A 16,704-nucleotide genomic window follows, 5' to 3' on the forward strand; every position below is an offset into this window, starting at 1 on the left:
CCCAGTTTGTGGTGGCCCTGGTCTCAGCCTGCTTGCCCACCTCGTGCCCACCTCTGGGCCCACGTCCGGACCTTCCCTGCTCCTCATCTCTTGCTCAACCTCCTTCCTGCTGCTTTCTGCCCATTTCTGAGCCTCCTCATGTGCCACACGCACCCGGCGGCCTCATGTCGGTGGCTGCCCGGCGCGTTGCTTGGTTAGTCAAAATTTGGGTATTTGTTTGCTCCTCGGGGACCCTGTTTTTTTCCCCGTCCCCGCCGCGTTCCCCGTGCCACAGCTCTGTTTGCTCCTTGAATGACTTGCTCAAGTGAAGGGCTGAACTTTGAGCTGCTCGACTTCCCACCCGCTGACTCCTCACCCGCTGCGCTGTTTGCTCCCAGCTCCGCTCCCCCGGGGAGCGCGGGGCTGAGCATCGCCCGGGGCCCTGCAGGAGAGAGAACCCAAAACAAACAGCCCCTCGGCTGTGTGGAAAAGGCAAAACTGGTCCTGAAAAGAGCTTTCTATCAAGTGGTGTCATTGTGGAAAACTGGAGGTTCGCTTAAAAAAAAAAAAAAAGGCATTCTTGATGGTTTGCCAAAAATGTGTTTTAGTTGAAAGGTTTTAGTTTTTAGTCCATAAAAGCGTGAATTGTGCTTTTTAATGGGGTGTGAAGGCAACTGCTTGAGTCCTGTGTGTCATTAGTCTTAGAGTCATAGAATCACAGAATGGTTTGGGTTGGAAGGGACCTCAAAGACCATGGAGTTCCAACCCCCCTGCCCTGGGCAGGGACACCTCCCACCAGAGCAGGTTGCTCAAGGCCACATCCAGCCTGGCCTTGACCACTTCCAGGGATTCCACGTCTTATTGATTGTGGTTCTTCAGATTTCTAATAAACCAGCTTCCCTGATGGTGTTTGTTCCCGGGTGAGTCCCTGCTGGCTGGGGTCCCCTCTCCAGCAGGGTCCTTCCCTCCAGCCCAGCCGGGATGGTCACTTCCAACCACCCTTTCTCTTCCAGTGGAGTGTGAAGTGCTGCCGGTGCGACTCACGGCTGCCACACTCCTACAACGGCCACCGTGTGGAGAACGTCCTCTCCTCCGCCGGGCACGCGCGCTGGTGGCAGTCCCAGAATGGTGAGTACCACCGGGCACGTTGGGCTCCCCCGGGACCCTGGCTCGGGCAGCCTGAGAGGGTTATTTTCCTAAAGTCCACCTTCTGCACCTCTGAAGCTGCCTCTCTGCGCCCACAGGCATTGAGCGCGTCTCTCTGCAGCTGGACCTGGACCAGACGTTCCAGCTCAGCAGCATCCTGCTTCACTTCAGGGTTTGTGTGCATCATCCGGGCTCGCGAGGAGGTCACACATGATGGTGGATGGGCCCATGGGGATGTAGGCACACAGCTCCCTCCCTTCCCAATCCGAAGGATGCCAGAGATTGTGCCTCCATCTCCCCATTTTCCTTGTTTGCATGGCCATTCCCTTGGGCGTTTGGGAGGAGCAGAGCAGGGTGGTGGATGGACCCCACTGATGTGGGGACGTAGGCACACAGCTCCCTCCCTTCCCAATCCGAAGGATGCCAGAGATTGTGCCTCCATCTCCCCATTTTCCTTGTTTGCATGGCCATTCCCTTGGGCGTTTGGGAGGAGCAGAGCAGGGTGGTGGGTTCCCATCCCACGTCTATCTGCCCAGAAATCTTGGTGCAGACGCACACTTTGTGGCTGTGAGTGTGGGGCTGCCCCAGGGGCAGGGGAGACCCAGAAGTTGTTGTTGAGGGGGAGGGAAGGGAGCTGCTCCAGCAGCCTGCGGAGACCTGAGCCTGGTGGGAGGAGGAGGGGAGACATCCCCACGGCTGGGGTATGTACCATGTTACAGATGTGCCTCTTTCCCTGCTCTGCAGTCACCACTGCCCACTGCAATGCTGATCGAGCGCTCCACTGACTTCGGCAAGACCTGGGAGGTGTACCAGTACCTGGCCTCTGACTGTGCCACCACCTTCCCCCACATCCCCCAGGGCTCCCCCGAGAGCTGGGAGGACGCTCGGTGCCAGGTGCTGCAGGGCTACCCTTTGCACGGGGGCAAGGTAGGATTTGTGGGGTTTTGTGGCAGGGACCCCCCCACATGGCCATTATCCCCTCTGTCACCCTAGGTTGGGGGCACGTGGCCTGAGCAAGGCTGCTGGGACACGTGGTGGGCTGGAAATCTTTTACACGTGTTACACCTGGTGAGGGATGGAGCCTGGGAGGGATCCAGGGGAGTTCTTAGGAGGATTTTTGCTCCTCTGGGAGGAAAGCCCTCGCTGCTTCGTGCCAGGGGAAGTGTTATGTTGGTCTTTCTGCAAAATCCTCTGCAACTCTGAAGCCTTTTCCCTGTGTTGAGTGATGTTCTGCAGAGGCAGGTCCAGAGCACATACTTCCCAGAGTGTGAGAAGGAAACACCTTCTGTTCCCTGCTTTTTAACTTTTCTTTTTTCCTTCTCAGGTGAAATTCAGTGTCCAAGACCTGGCTTCTACCATCACAACCTCTTACAGCCAGGCCATCGATAGTAAGTGAACTGGACTGGATGATCCCGAGGGTCTCTTCCAGCCTAGATAATTCTGTGATTCTGTGATTCTGAACGGCCCCTTATATCTGAGAAAGGGAGAGGGAGATGATGCACCTTGTGGTTCTTTCTACACGTGATGGAGAGCTCTGGGCCTGGGTAGGCCTCTTATATCTGAGAAAGGGAGAGGGGGATGATGCACCTCGTGGTTCTTTCTACACGTGATGGAGAGCTCTACGGCCCCTTATATCTGAGAAAGGGAGAGGGAGATGATGCACCTTGTGGTTCTTTCTACACGTGATGGAGAGCTCTGGGCCTGGGTAACCCCGGGGGAGCAGGTCCTTGGCAAACAAGGCCTCGAGCTGCGTGTTTGGCTGCTGCTCTGGCACCTCGATGTGTCAAGGAGCAGCGTTTGGTCTGTGCTGGTGACTCAGCTGCTGCTCTTGGTGCTGGTGCCTCCATCTCTTGCTCCGAGCCCTCCACGTGCATCGTGATCATAGAATCATAGAATGGTTTGGGTTGGAAGGGACCTCAATGAATCGTGATCATAGAATCACAGAATGGTTTGGGTTGGAAGGGACCTCAAAGATCATCTAGTTCCAACCCCCCTGCCCTGGGCAGGGACACCTCCCACTAGAGCAGGTTGCTCAAGGCCCCATCCAGCCTGGCCTTGAACCCCTCCAAGGATGGGGCAGCCACAACTTCCCTGGGCAACCTGTTCCAGTGTCTCACCACCCTCAGAGTAAAAAATTTCTTCCTGAGATCTAACCTGAATCTTTTTTCTTCCAATTTAAAACCATTTCCCCTTGTCCTATCATTACCTCTGTGTCCAGCGCCGGGTGCCTGCTGCCCCCTCACTCCCTCTCCTCCCTCCCCAACAGAGCTGGGCCCCTTCACCAACCTGCGGATCAACTTCACCGGGCTCCCCCACATCGTGCGCCAGGGCTACCACGCGCCCAGCACCTTCTACGCCGTCACCGAGATGCGGGTGCTGGGGAGCTGCTTCTGCCACGGACATGCCGACCGCTGCGCCCCTTTGGGAGACCCACAGGCCACGGTGAGCATCGGGGTGAAGCCAAAAACCTAAAGATGAGCTCTGTGCTATCAGGCTCCACTACACGCCCAGGGGTGCTCTTTGGCTGGGATGAGCAGCAATGGGGTGTGGGAGTCCTTCCCTTGCCAGAGGCCACTTGTAATTTGGGGAAATGATGCCCTGTTTTGCCTGCAGCAGTGGGGTGGTGGCTGTGAGACAGCAGCCTGTAATACCCCCATGTAAACCCCCTTTTTGTGTTGGGAAGAAGGTGGAGGGGCTTTATAAGGACTTGCAAAGCTCAGCGGCCGCGGGGTGCTCTGGGGGAGCTGCTCCCACCAGCACTGGGTCTCTGGGCTGGGTGGGGAACAGGCAGAAGGTTTCCACAGGCTCCTTCACACCCAGGAGGATTTGCCAGCACAGGTTGTTTGCTGTCATGGGATTCTCTTGTCCCCAGTTTATGCTTGTCAGTTTTTGACCTGGATTTTCCCCAGGTGGGTGGGAGAGGTGGTGGGAATTGCTGTGGGTGAGGAGCAGCCTGTCCCTGGCCCAGGGGAGCGCTTTTGGGTGCTGGAGCTTTGTCTCTTTGCGGGGAGTGGGGGCTGTGTGGGGCAGGAGCAGGCTGGGGCTGTTCAGAAAAGGCATCAGGAGGATGAAGCTCTGAACTGAGCAGCTGCCATCCTGGAGAAGATGTTTTAGAGCCTTGTCTCTGCAGCAGGTCCACGGGCACTGTGTGTGTCAGCACAACACCGCCGGTCCCCACTGCGACCGCTGCGCCGCCCTCTTCAACGACCGGCCCTGGGCACCCGCGGAGGACAACGACCCCCACGAGTGCCAGAGTATGGAGAGTGCCTTTCCCCTTTCCTTTTCCTGAGGCTTTTCCTAAATCCTCCCCAACCATGAGCGATGGTACCGGGAGAGAGCTCAGAGACCTCTTACCCGGGCGCTTTGGCGGGGCTGGATGCTAACACGGGTGTAAAAGGCACCCAGGAGGTTTTCAGGGTGGGCTTTGCTCCTCAGGGCTGTGGTTTGGGTGATGCCCTGGGCTCATGGGCTGCCCCAGCACTCAGCCACGCTGCCCATGGGGTGGCAGCTGGGTCCTGGGGCGGTCAGTGGGTGTCACTGTCACACAGGGGACTCGGGCACCATCTAGTGCCGCAGCCGCCGCTGCCGGAGGGGTTTGCGTGGTTCCAGCACTACCTGGGCCTTTTTTGGGGGGTTTTCTAGGGTGTAACTGCAACGGTCACTCGTCCTCGTGCCACTTCGACCCGGAGCTGTACCGTGCCAGCGGGGGGGCGAGCGGGGGTGTCTGTGACAACTGCCAGCACAACACTGAAGGCAACCACTGTGAGCGCTGCAAAACTAACTATTTTCGCAACCAGCGGCATGATCTCGCCCATCCTGAAGCCTGTCTCCGTGAGTGCACAGTTACCCCCCTCTAGCCCCCCTTGCTGGCCCCCCCTCCGCCCCACGCACCCCTTAGCAATGCTGGGTTTTTGCACTTTTCCAGCCTGCGAGTGTGACCCGGATGGCACCGTGCCGGGCTCCATCTGCGACCCGCTGACCGGGCGCTGTGTCTGCAAAGAGAACGTGCAGGGCGACCGCTGCCACCTCTGCAAGCCAGGCTTCACCCAGCTGGCCAACTCCAACCCCATGGGGTGTCGCAGTGAGTACACCCCAAAACGGCCCCTGCTTCCCAGGCTGCTCCCACCCCACCTCCTGCACTCAGCATCATAGAATCATAGACTTGCCCAGGCCGGAAGGGACCTCCAAAGGCCATCTAGTCCGACCCCCCCGCAGTCAGCAGGGACACCCCCAACTAGACCAGGTTGCCCAGGGCCTCGTCGAGCCTCTCCTTGAATATCTCCAGGGAAGGGGCCTCAACCACCTCCCTGGGCAACCTGTTCCAGTGCTCCACCACCCTCACAGTGAAGAACCCTCTCCTCATCTCCAGTCTAAATCTGTTCCCCTCCAGCTTGAAGCCATTGCCCCTCGTCCTGTCACTGCAGGCCTTTCTAAACAGGCTCTCCCCAGCCTTCCTGTAGGCTCCCTTCAGGTACTGGAAGGCTGCTATTAGGTCTCCCCGGAGCCTCCTCTTCTCCAGGCTGAACAACCCCAGCTCCCTCAGCCTGTCCTCGGAGCAGAGGTGCTCCATCCCCCTGATCATCCTTGTGGCCCTCCTCTGGACCCTCTCCATCAGGTCCATGTCCTTCTTATATTGAGGGCTCCAGACCTGCACACAATACTCCAGGTGAGGTCTCACCAGAGCAGAGTAAAGTGGCAGAATCCCCTCTCTGGACCTGCTGGCAAGGCATCTTTTGATGCAGCCCAGGATGCGATTGTCCTTCTGGGCTGCAGCTGCCCACTGCCTGCTCATGTCCAGCTTCTCATCCACCAGCACCCCCAAGTCCCTTTCCTCAGGGCTGCTTTCTTGGTGGCTCTGAATGGGATGCGGTTCCCTGCCAGATTTGATTTGGGTTTTCCAGGCCAAAGCTCATTTCGCAGAGGCTAGATGATCTCAATGGTCCTTTCCAACTCTAAAAATTCAGTGAAATTCAGTGAGAGGCTTATAAACCTCCTTGCTCAGTCTGTCTTGGGTATAAGTTTGTCAAAAAGCACAGGAAAGAGGAGTTTGGGGTGTGTGTAGGGCTGTAACCCCTTCCCAAGTGCCTCCTCTGGTGTGTGTGGGTCCTTTGTGCCGAGCTCAGATACGGAGGGAGAGACAGGAGAGCTCCTCTTTGGGTGGCTGCAAGGTGTTTGTGTGGACCTGGCTTTGTGGGACGTGGGGCTGGGGCTCTGCACCCATTTCTAATATGACAAACCCCCCTTCCCCATTCCAGGATGCACCTGCAACGTTCTGGGCACGCGGCAGGACGTGCCCTGCGACGACGAGACGGGGAGGTGCTTCTGCCTGCCCAACGTGGTGGGACACGAGTGTGACCAGTGCGCGGCCGAGCACTGGGACATGGGGAGCGGCCGGGGCTGCCGGCCCTGCGGCTGCCACCCCCAGGGCTCCCGCAGCCCCCACTGCAACCAGGTACCCCCCAGGCCCCCAGGCATCCTCAGGTTCAACATTTTTCAGCAATGTTTCTTTTTAATTTCCCTGCCTTCTTTCGTGCATACACCCACGAGCCTCCTCTCTCTTTTTCCTTTCCCAACCCTGCAAATGCTGGTGTGAGGAGCTGCCCAGGGGGAATAAGGGGGCAAGTTGTGCAGCCCACAGGGCTACTGCCAACAGCCATGTCCCCACTGGGCAGCACCGTGCCAGGGATCACTCAGAGCATCCAAATAATCTCTTGAGTGGCTCCATTGTCCTGTCCCGTCTGTGAGAGCCTCCACAAAATGCCAGGCCATTCCCTAGCACATCCTGCTTTTATTTTCCTTTTCCTATCTCCTAGAAAAATGCATACATCTGCAAGCCTCCTCTCTCTTTTTCCTTTCCCAACCCTGCAAATGCTGGTGTGAGGAGCTGCCCGGGGGGAATAAAGGGGCAAGTTGTGCAGCCCACAGGGCCACTGCCAACAGCCATGTCCCCACTGGGCAGCACCGTGCCAGGGATCACTCAGAGCATCCAAATAATCTCTTGAGTGGCTCCATTGTCCTGTCCCGTCTGTGAGAGCCTCCACAAAATGCCAGGCCATTCCCTAGCACATCCTGCTTTTATTTTCCTTTTCCTATCTCCTAGAAAATACTGTGACAGGCTATTCAGGAAAAATGAAAGAAGGTAGTAATTATCCAGGCAAGATGAAGCCATTGTAAAAGTACTGGTGTTTAGTAAAGAAGTCCTAATAAGACATCTTCAAGCAGGCAAGGCGAGTTAATTACCCTCATTTGTCAATGAAAAGCATGTGTGTCACTTCAGGCTTAAGAGACAACTGGGAAAATGAAAGTTAAATGTGAAAAAAAATATAAATATGACAAATTCTAAGAGCCAAAGGTAGATCCCAAGTGAGCCAGTGCAGGGAGGAGACCCGAGATGGAAAAGCGGCTGCTTGTGGGCGATTCCTTTGTCTTTGAAACAAAGCTTAAAACTCCTCTTTGTGGTGCTTGGGCTGTTTGGAGACTGTTTGTGTCGCCGTGGCTGAGCCTGCAGCCGGGCAGGAGCAGCAGGGGCACGTCCCGGGACTCAGCCTGAGTGGAGAAGATTGACTGTGTCCTGGCTTTGGTGCTCAAGACCAGTCGAGGGAGGGTTTTTCCAGGAAAGTGCCGAGAGCTGGGTCTCCCTGATGGGTTTCTCTTTCCTCAGTTCACAGGACAGTGTCCGTGCAGGGAAGGCTTCATGGGACGGACGTGCTCTGCCGCGCAGCAGCAGGTTTGCCCGGACAGACACTATGGAGACGTGCGGGCAGGGTGCACAGGTAGGGAGCATCCTCGTTGTTTTGGCTTGGTGTTCCTTAGCCCTGGAAATCCAGGTTATTTGGGAAAGAGCTCCTGGCCCACATCCTGACATCAGCGCTTCCCACACTATTTTGCAAGAGAAATTTCCTCTCTGCAACAGCTTCCTAATTAATCCCTGTTGCTCTCTAGATACGTACCAGTCTCTTCCAGCAGCCTTGGGTGGGACCCTTGGCCATGCTGGTCTGTCCCTGCAGGGTTGGGTGCTGTATGGGTGACTGGGCTTGGGGGCTCTTCCCGTTCCTCTGCCCATGCCACCTCCTTCCCAGATGCTGCAGGTGCTGATGGGTGGGGTTGGGCCTCAGATGGTGTTGGCATCCCATTAACAGGGCCTGATTTGATATGCTTATTTCTATATAAATTTCATAGAATCATAGAATCATAGAATTGCCCAGGCTGGAAGGGACCTCCAAAGGCCATCTAGTCCGACCCCCCCGCAGTCAGCAGGGACACCCCCAACTAGACCAGGTTGCCCAGGGCCTCGTCGAGCCTCTCCTTGAATATCTCCAGGGATGGGGCCTCAACCACCTCCCTGGGCAACCTGTTCCAGTGCTCCACCACCCTCACAGTGAAGAACCCTCTCCTAAATTTATTCCCCCCCCTTCCAGTGGCCTTCACCTCTTCATCTTTCCACTTTTCCGTTCTCCAGAGTGTGACTGTGACTTCCAGGGCACGGAGAACGTGGGGTGTGACAAAACCACGGGCCAGTGCCTCTGCCGCCCGGGTGTCACGGGCCCCCGCTGCGACCAGTGCCAGCGGGGCCACTGCAGCACCTACCCCGGCTGCCAGCAGTGCCACCCCTGCTTCCGTGCCTACGACGGGGACATCCAGCGCCTGCGCCTGCGCCAGACCGGCCTCAGCAACTCCACCTCCCACCTGCCCCTGGGGAGCGGGGGGTCCCGCTTCGGCCCCCGTCTCGCACAGGCCGAGGGCAACGTGCAGCAGGCGCAGGGCATCCTCGGGCGCTCTCCCGCCACGGAGCAGAGCCTGGCCCGGGTGGTCAGCGCAGTCGCTGCCATCAGGTGAGGGATGGATGCTGCTGGTGGGTGCATCCCTTAGCTGGGAGGGGATGCTGGCTCTTTTTCTGTGTGCTCACTCCACTCGTCACACTGAGCCTCTTGCACACGCTCTGCTTTGTTTCTGTACCTGAAAATCTTGCTTTCTTTGCGTGGTGAGCAGGGGTGCAAGAGAACAGAGCTTCCCTTATGAGGAGAGGCTGAGAGAGCTGGGACTCTTTAGTCTGGAGAAGAGAAGGCTGAGGGGAGACCTTTTCAATGCTGACAAGTATCTCAAGGGAGGGTTGAAGGAGGAGGGAGCCAGACTCTTTTCAGTGGTTCCCAGTGAGAGGACGAGGGGCAACGGGCACAAGTTGGAACAGAAGAGGTTCCACTCAAATCTGAGGAAGAGCTTCTTCACAGTGAGGGTGGCAGAGCCTTGGAACAGGCTGCCCAGGGAGGTTGTGGAGTCCCCTTCTTTGGAGATTTTCAAGACCCGCCTGGATGCTCCTGAGTAACATGCTCTAGCTCTAGGCAATCCTGCTTCAGCAGGGGAGTTGGACTAGATGATCTCTATGATCCCTTCCAACTCTAACATTCAGTGAAATTCAGTGAAATTCCATGTGTGCCTGTTCTGTGCAAGATGTTGGAAAGGCAGGAGGAGGGGCTCAGCACCGTTGGCATCCTCAGGGCATGTTCAGCCTGGCTGGTCCTTGAGAGCTGTAGGAGAGCTGTGCCCAGCCCCGCTCTCTGCTGCCTCTGCAAACCTGCGAGGCCACAGCCTGTCCTTGCCCGTCAGCTCTGTTGGCTCAGAAGTGCCTCTTCACTGAGCGTTGGCAGCATCCCCGCGTGGGAGAGCTCCGCTCTCTGTCTGCAGGTGCTTTGCTCTCTACTTGTAAATTCACATTTTCTGCTTTTCCTTTTCCAGGGAGCAGGTCCAAGGTATAAATCCTGACCTCCGTTTTCTGGATGAGACTGCCTCTCTCTCGAGGGAGCTCGAAGCCCTCAACAGCAGCTTGCTGATCACTAACACCCAGTATCAGAACAAGAAGACCCAGTTTGAAACCAGCCGCAGCACAGATCTGTCAGGTAGAGCACTGCAGCTGTAATATCTCTTAATTTGCAGTCGTTAATTTACCTACGCGTGACTGTGCCTGGTGGTTTCCCACCGGCCGGGTGGATGAGATGGAGTTTTTAACCTGCTGTTAGCTCAGGAACAGCAAATGCATCTTCCCTCCCCAGCAAGAGGGTTGCTTTCTACCCAGCCTGTGGTCCGTGACCCAGGATTTCACCCTATGGGGTTATTTTCTCCGGTGTTTTGGGGCTGGGTGCCTCTCTCCGTGGGCACCGTGTCCCCGTCCCCCGGCCAGCACGAGCTGTGGGAGCAGTGGGAAGGGGGGAGCCCCGCTGGGATCGTGTCACTGAACCTGGGAGGAAGCTGAGCTAATGAAGGTTTTGCACAGATGGAAGGGATGGAGGGGTGGGGAAGGGAGCCAGGTGGCTGTCAGGCGCTTAGGAGAAGAGCTAATTAAGGGCTGTGATGATGCTGGTGGTAGGCTGCCATTATATCCCCAGTACAGCTAATTCTCTCCAAGCATCTCTCTGCTGCCTCCCCCTCGCTGCTGCAGTGTGACTGGGCTGGGGATGCCTGGGCAGGTTTGCTCTGCACCTCGGTGTCCGAGATGGGCTGGGACATCCATGTCCCAACCACCCTCCTTCCAGGCTGTGCTGGAGGGGAACGGTGGGACCTGTTTGGGAGCCAGGGAAAGGGCTCTGAATGAACCCTGTCCTCACCCCTGTGAGCAAAGCCCAGGATCAGCACGTGCATGTTGGCTTGCTTTAGTTTGTTTCTGTCTTTTAGCCCCAACCCAGAGTCCTGTCCTTCAGCAAAGCTCTCTAGCTCAGTGATGGAATGGCTGAAAGGCATCTGGAAACACAAGGAGCTTTTTTATTGTGCTGTAGTGACTAATCTCCCCGGCTGTGTCCCCCTCCTCTCTGTGCACATCCACTCCCAGGGTGTTGTCAGTGCCTTCGTTTAGGTGGCTCTGCTGCATTTATGAGTCACGGAGGCATTTGTGTCATTGATGGGTTTTTATTCCTGCAGGAGCCTTCAAGACTATCAGATCTGCCTACCAGACCTCCACCAATGCCAGCAGCCTCCTCGCCGGCGCCTCGGGGCTGCTGGCCGAGTCCCGGGAGAGCCGCCGGAGCGCCGCGGGGCTGGAGGGAGGGCTGGAGGAGTCCACCTCCAAACTGCTGACCCTGAAGGGCCAGATCGCCTCCTCTCCCAACCTGACCCCCGTCATAAATAAGGTGAAGATACAAAGTGGTTTTATGGCTTCCCCACTGGGCACTACTTTTCAGGAGGGCCCTGTAGAGCTCAGGAGGCTGGATTGACATCCTGCGGTCATGCTTCTTTCCTCAGAGAGTCCAGCATGGCCAAGACAAACTCTCTGTCTGGAGAGACTCATAAATACCATCCAAGGAACCTGCTGCTTTGGGGCATCAGTGAAGAATTGTCAGAGCATCCCTTGCTGGGTATCGCAGATACCGAAGCGTTGCCCACCACTTCCGTGGAGAATTGTCAGAGCATCCCTTGCTGGGGATTACAGATACCGAAGCGTTGCCCACCACCCCCTCCCAAGCACAGGCTTTTTCCTCCAAGGACTCTCTCATGTGTCACTTCATGTATCTCAAAGACCCACTTAATTTCTGGATGAGGTTTCTTTTATTTCTCCTTCGCTGCTTTGTTATTGCCATGGAGATCCATTTTGGTGGCTCCTAATGCACGGTTGCTGTGGAGACCACCACCCTCCCCTCTCTGCTTTTCAGGGCAGCAACACATTCCCAAGCGAGCAGCCTGTGCTGGTGCTTGCACTGGCTCTGGGTCTGCGTGTGCCCACAGGTGGTTACTCTAGAAGGTGCCATGTAATTAAAACCACTGGTGGCCAGGCAGGCGGGCAGGGTCTTCTCATCCCATTCACTCTCCCAAAGCAAATAGCCCAGGTTGGACAGGGTTCCCCTGCCAGGAGGGGCAGAGTTGCTGTCCTGAGAGGAAAAATGAGGTTTGCTCCATGGGGACACGCTCTGTTGCTCTTTGTGAGCTGCTGGAGCTCCTGTTTGCTCTTGTTTATGCTCAGCTTGGGGTGGTGAGGAGAAGGAGACCTTGCCTTGCCCTGTGTGGCTCTGGCTGCCCTTCTCTGACACAGTCTGGAGAAGAGGAGGCTGAGGGGAGACCTTATTGCTCTCTACAACTCCCTGAAAGGAGGGTGTAGAGAGGTGGGGGTCGGTCTCTTTTCTCAAGTCACAGGCGACAGGACAAGAGGAAATGGCCTCAAGTTGCACCAGGGGAGGTTCAGGCTGGATATTAGGAAAAATTTTTTCACTGAAAGGCTTATCAGCCGTTGGAATGGGCTGCCCAGGGAGGTGGTTGAGGCCCCATCCCTGGAGGTGTTCAAAAGACGGGTTGATGTAGTGCTGGGAGGTATGGTTTAGTGATGGTGATGCTTCTTGTTTGTTGTGTGGGTGTCTATTTTTGTTGACGGTTGGACAAGATGATCTTTAAGGTCCCTTCCAACCTAGAAGATTCTGTGATTCTGTGATTCAGGCTGTGCCACATCCATCACCACCAACCCCATGGGGAGGGCTGGCTCCATCCCCATTCCCATGTGGAGCCCTGCAGCACATCCCCCAGCTCCCCGGGTGAGGGTCTGCCGAAACTTTGGCCCCTGATTTGTGCTGCTTTGCCTCCTTGAGGGCACTGAGGTCTCTCCAGCCAGACGAGTGCCCTCACTGCCCCATCACTCTCTCCCTCTCCAGGTCTGTGGTGGGTTCCGAGTGGAGACGTGCACGCCGGCGCGCTGCGAGGGGCTGCCCTGCCCTCGGGACAACAGCACGGCCTGTGGGGCCGGCCGCCCCTGCTACGGCATCTTCCCCATGGCCAGAGGGGCCCTGGCTGCAGCTGGGGAAGCCTCCAGGGAATTTGGCAGCCTGAGTGCCCGGCTCCAGGAGACGGCACAGCTGGTGAGTGCGGCAGCGATGCCCGTCCCACGGCTGAACCCTGTGCTCCATCCAGAGCCACAGCTGCAGGAAGAGTGAGCTGTGATCAAATACCCCATCTCACACTCTGTTTGAGGCTTCATCTTTTGGATAGATAGAGAAATTCAGGAATTTGCGAGTGGGAGACTGACTCCCTGCTGTGTGTGTGGGTCCTGCCTCCCCCAGCACACGAGCCCTGGAGCTGAAGGTACCCAAGTGGTTCTGGAAAGGTCCCGAGGCAGCCCGTCCTTCTCCTGGTTTGGGATTAGTGTGGCAGGAGGGGTAGGGATGGGGAAACCTCTCTGAATCCACTGGTGTATCTGCTTTAACACCTGATGTGATCTGGAGTGTGTGTGTTAGTGCTGTTGCAGCTTCTTTCTGTGGCCTCTCAGGTGCTTGCAAAGATAAATTCATTCAAAATCCATCTCAAAGGTGCTCTAAAAAGCTAAATGGTGCTGCCCCTGTTTGAGAGCTTCCTTTGCAAATCCACCCTCAGTTTTCAACCTTTAAAATCCTTTAAAGCCAGTGGCATCTTAAGAATGGGCAATAGTGCAATTTCAGAGTGCTTTGCCCAGTTCACTCGGACTTGAGGTAGGGCTGCTGGGATTCCAGAAGAAACGGCTCCATCAGGATATTGTTGTTTGCAGATCAAAACAACGGAGATGTCTGCAAGTCAGATTCAAAGTAACACTCGGCGCCTGGTGGAGCAGATGAGCGTGACACGGACCCAGATGGAAGGGGACGTCCGGCGCATCCAGCAGTTCATCCAGCAAGTCCGAAACTTCCTGTCAGGTGGGAAGTGTGTCTGTCTGTGCTGCTTGGGTTGTGCAGGGAAAAAACAAATTTTTATGGTGCTATTATGTATGAGAGTGCAGTGCAGCTGAAGCTCAGCTGTTAAGCTCTCGGATATCCCAGGTGGCCAAGAAGGCCAATGGCATCCTGGCTTGGATTAGAAATAGTGTGACCAGCAGAAGTAGGAGGTGATTGTCCCCCTCTACCCAGCACTGGGGGGGCCACACCTGGAGTATTGTGTCCAGTTTTGGGCACCTCAACATGAGAGATATCGAGGTGCTGGAGCGAGCGCAGAGAGGGCACTGAAGCTGGTGAGGGGCTGGAGAATAAGTCTTATGAAGAGTGGTTGAAGGAGCTGGGACTGTTTAGTTTGAGGAAGAGGAGGCTGAGGGGAGACCTCATCACTCTCTACAACTGCTTGAAAGGACACTGTAGAGAGGTTGGTGCTGGTCTCTTCTCACAGGTAATTAGTGACAGAACGAGAGGGAATGGCTTCAAGCTCCAACAGGGCAGGTTTAGACTGAACATTAGGAAAGAATTTTTCACAGAAAGAGTGGTCAGACCCTGGAAGAGGCTGCCCAGGGAGGTGGTTGAGTCACCATCCCTAGATGTGGTGTTGGGTGACATGGTGTAGGGGAGAACTTTGTAGAGTAGGGTTGATGGTTGGACTTGATGATCCCAAGGGTCTTTTCCAACCTGAATGATTCTATGAAAGCTGTGGAGGAGACAGGCTCTGTCCATGGCATGGACAACAGGTTGCTCTGGGTCCCACTCTGCTGCAGAGCCCTGTGCCATCGCTGGGGCCCGAGGACAGACCCGTCCCCGAGGATTCGCAGTCGGCATTGACCCGATGCAGGGAAGTTTCCTGGTAACACTCACTGACCAGGGATAGACAGACCTTCTCTGGAGCAGACTATTAATCAGATGAGAATTCCTTGTTGTCCTATAAACCAATGGGATGACTTATTATTCGCAGACAGATTGTAATAACTTAATGAGCCTCATGAGCATTAGCTGAATAAGAAAATCAGGTCATTTGATGCTGCCTGGTGTTAATGATATGTGAAGTGAAGATATTTCTGAGCTAATCACTAGGCTAATGTCCCTTGGGCTTCGGCTGCCTCTGGTTCTGCAGTTTTATTAACTTTTATTTGTGGAATAATAAAAGGCTTGTCTTGAAACACAACCTCATCTGCTCAGTGAGGTCCATCCGACTCTGCTCTGGGCTTGGCCGTGCTGTTCTTGTCACCAAATTAAAGGTATCATTTCAGCACTTTCCTGAAAGTTTTGCTGATGTGAATTCAGTGAAGTACATTGAATTCAAGGGGATTAAATTCAGGGGGGATCCTGGCAGGTGTCTGAAGCAGAGACTGTGTGTGAGAGCTCTCATGGCTGGGTGCCCACCTTCATCCTCCCTCGTGTCTTCTCCCTTCCACCTCCCGTTTCTGACGATGTCTGTCTGTTTGCTCCATAGACAAGGACATGGACCCGGCCACTATCCAGGAAATCAGCGAGTCTGTTCTCTCCCTGCGTCTCCCCACGGATGCTGCTGCAGTCCTGAGAAAAATGACTGAGATCCAAAATCTGGCAAAGAAGCTGCAGTGCCCGGAGAGCGTACTTGCTCAGACGGCCGAGGACATCGCTAAGGCCAAGCAGCTTCAGCAGGAGGCAGAACAAGCCAGGTCGGTTGGGGTTCAAGGACGTTCTGCAGCTGAGGGTCCCTCAGCCAGAGCGTGAGGTGGATCTCAGTTGGGTTGAAATCTCACCCTGCTGGAGCTGCACCGACTTGCACAACGCAAAGTTTTAGCCCTGGATCCTCGATGTCCATACAGTGCCTAAAAGAATGAGTCTGCAATCTCTGCAGACACCTCCCTACAATGCAAATCCAAAATCTGGCTGCCAAGAATAGATCTTGTTATAGCTACCAGAACAAGGAGGTCTTTACTAAAAGTGATGGAAGCTTTTCTCTAGAGTCCCTGTGATGGGAGATGACAGGGTTGCCCTGGTATTACTTGATGTTGGTGACCTACATCCTAATTGCACAAGAGAGCATGAGGAGATTAAATGGGCTATTTGTTTTCTGGGTGAAAGTTGGGAGGATTATCCCATGGTCCCTTAAAAAGTAATTACAGGGTGTCCTTGGAAATTTGGAGCATCTACTTTGTCACGTGTTGACTTGCAGCAATATCCCAGCGAGAAGGTTAGCGGGATAAGTGTGTAAACTCCTTGATAGTGTCTGACACCTGCTTAACCTGCTGGAAGTGATGAGACAAGGGAGTCTGGCTTTCTGCAGGGAGCTCTGTCACCCGACCCGAATAGTCCCACTGCAAGCAGAGAAGTGTCCATTGAAACCGGTTCAGTGGTTATTGCTTTCCCTTCAATACTTTTTCTTGCACTACTTAAAAATAAATGTTTCTATCTAGTTTAAAGGAAGGCTTTTCTCTCCCGTTCTCAGTTTGTCTCCTCTGCTTGGGGGTATGAAATGGCAGGAACACTTCTCTGGAAAAGAAACCTGCCGGGAGTGCAGTGTGTGCAGATGTGTGGGCTTGTGGCTTTTGGGGGAGGGAGATCACAGCCTTCTCAGTAACAACAGTCTTCCTTCTCAAGCTTCCTTATTTAGCCTCTGCAACCGTGACTTCCAGCTCACCTTAATTATTTACGCTCATTCTTGGCTGTTTCCCACATTTCCCCAGGAACCGGGCGAACGCCGTGGAGGGCAATGTGGAGGAGGTGGTTGGGAATCTGCGACGAGCCAACACGATGCTCCTGGAGGCACAGGGTGCTATCAGGGGCTCTGGCTCTTCCCTCCGCTTCATCCAGGAGCGCGTTGACGAAGTGAGTGGTGTGCAGTGATTTCCCAAATAGCGACGCTCTGCCCTGGCCACCGCCCCTTTGAAACTTCCCCGCTTGGTAGAGTCGTGCACCAGCACAGCTGGGAAATGGG

The 16,704-nt window shown here is 55.2% G+C and overlaps 1 protein-coding gene across 1 annotated transcript in view; it reads left to right on the forward strand.

Moving 5' to 3' along the window:
* LAMB3 (laminin subunit beta 3) overlaps nucleotides 1-16,704 on the forward strand; it is a 31,169-nt gene that overhangs the window by 11,586 nt on the left and 2,879 nt on the right. Inside the window, exons 5-21 of the mRNA XM_014948580.1 lie at nucleotides 993-1,107; nucleotides 1,224-1,297; nucleotides 1,870-2,052; nucleotides 2,450-2,513; nucleotides 3,392-3,567; nucleotides 4,259-4,379; nucleotides 4,768-4,956; nucleotides 5,051-5,206; nucleotides 6,381-6,577; nucleotides 7,787-7,898; nucleotides 8,585-8,957; nucleotides 9,859-10,019; nucleotides 11,035-11,243; nucleotides 12,750-12,953; nucleotides 13,616-13,760; nucleotides 15,235-15,442; nucleotides 16,454-16,595. Coding sequence (XP_014804066.1) covers nucleotides 993-1,107; nucleotides 1,224-1,297; nucleotides 1,870-2,052; nucleotides 2,450-2,513; nucleotides 3,392-3,567; nucleotides 4,259-4,379; nucleotides 4,768-4,956; nucleotides 5,051-5,206; nucleotides 6,381-6,577; nucleotides 7,787-7,898; nucleotides 8,585-8,957; nucleotides 9,859-10,019; nucleotides 11,035-11,243; nucleotides 12,750-12,953; nucleotides 13,616-13,760; nucleotides 15,235-15,442; nucleotides 16,454-16,595 — 2,829 coding nt within the window. The remainder of the gene's footprint in view (nucleotides 1-992; nucleotides 1,108-1,223; nucleotides 1,298-1,869; nucleotides 2,053-2,449; nucleotides 2,514-3,391; nucleotides 3,568-4,258; nucleotides 4,380-4,767; nucleotides 4,957-5,050; nucleotides 5,207-6,380; nucleotides 6,578-7,786; nucleotides 7,899-8,584; nucleotides 8,958-9,858; nucleotides 10,020-11,034; nucleotides 11,244-12,749; nucleotides 12,954-13,615; nucleotides 13,761-15,234; nucleotides 15,443-16,453; nucleotides 16,596-16,704) is intronic.

This window comes from Calidris pugnax, unplaced genomic scaffold (genome assembly GCF_001431845.1).
Source record: "Calidris pugnax isolate Ruff unplaced genomic scaffold, ASM143184v1 scaffold91, whole genome shotgun sequence".
In the NCBI taxonomy this organism is placed as follows: Eukaryota; Metazoa; Chordata; class Aves; order Charadriiformes; family Scolopacidae; genus Calidris; species Calidris pugnax.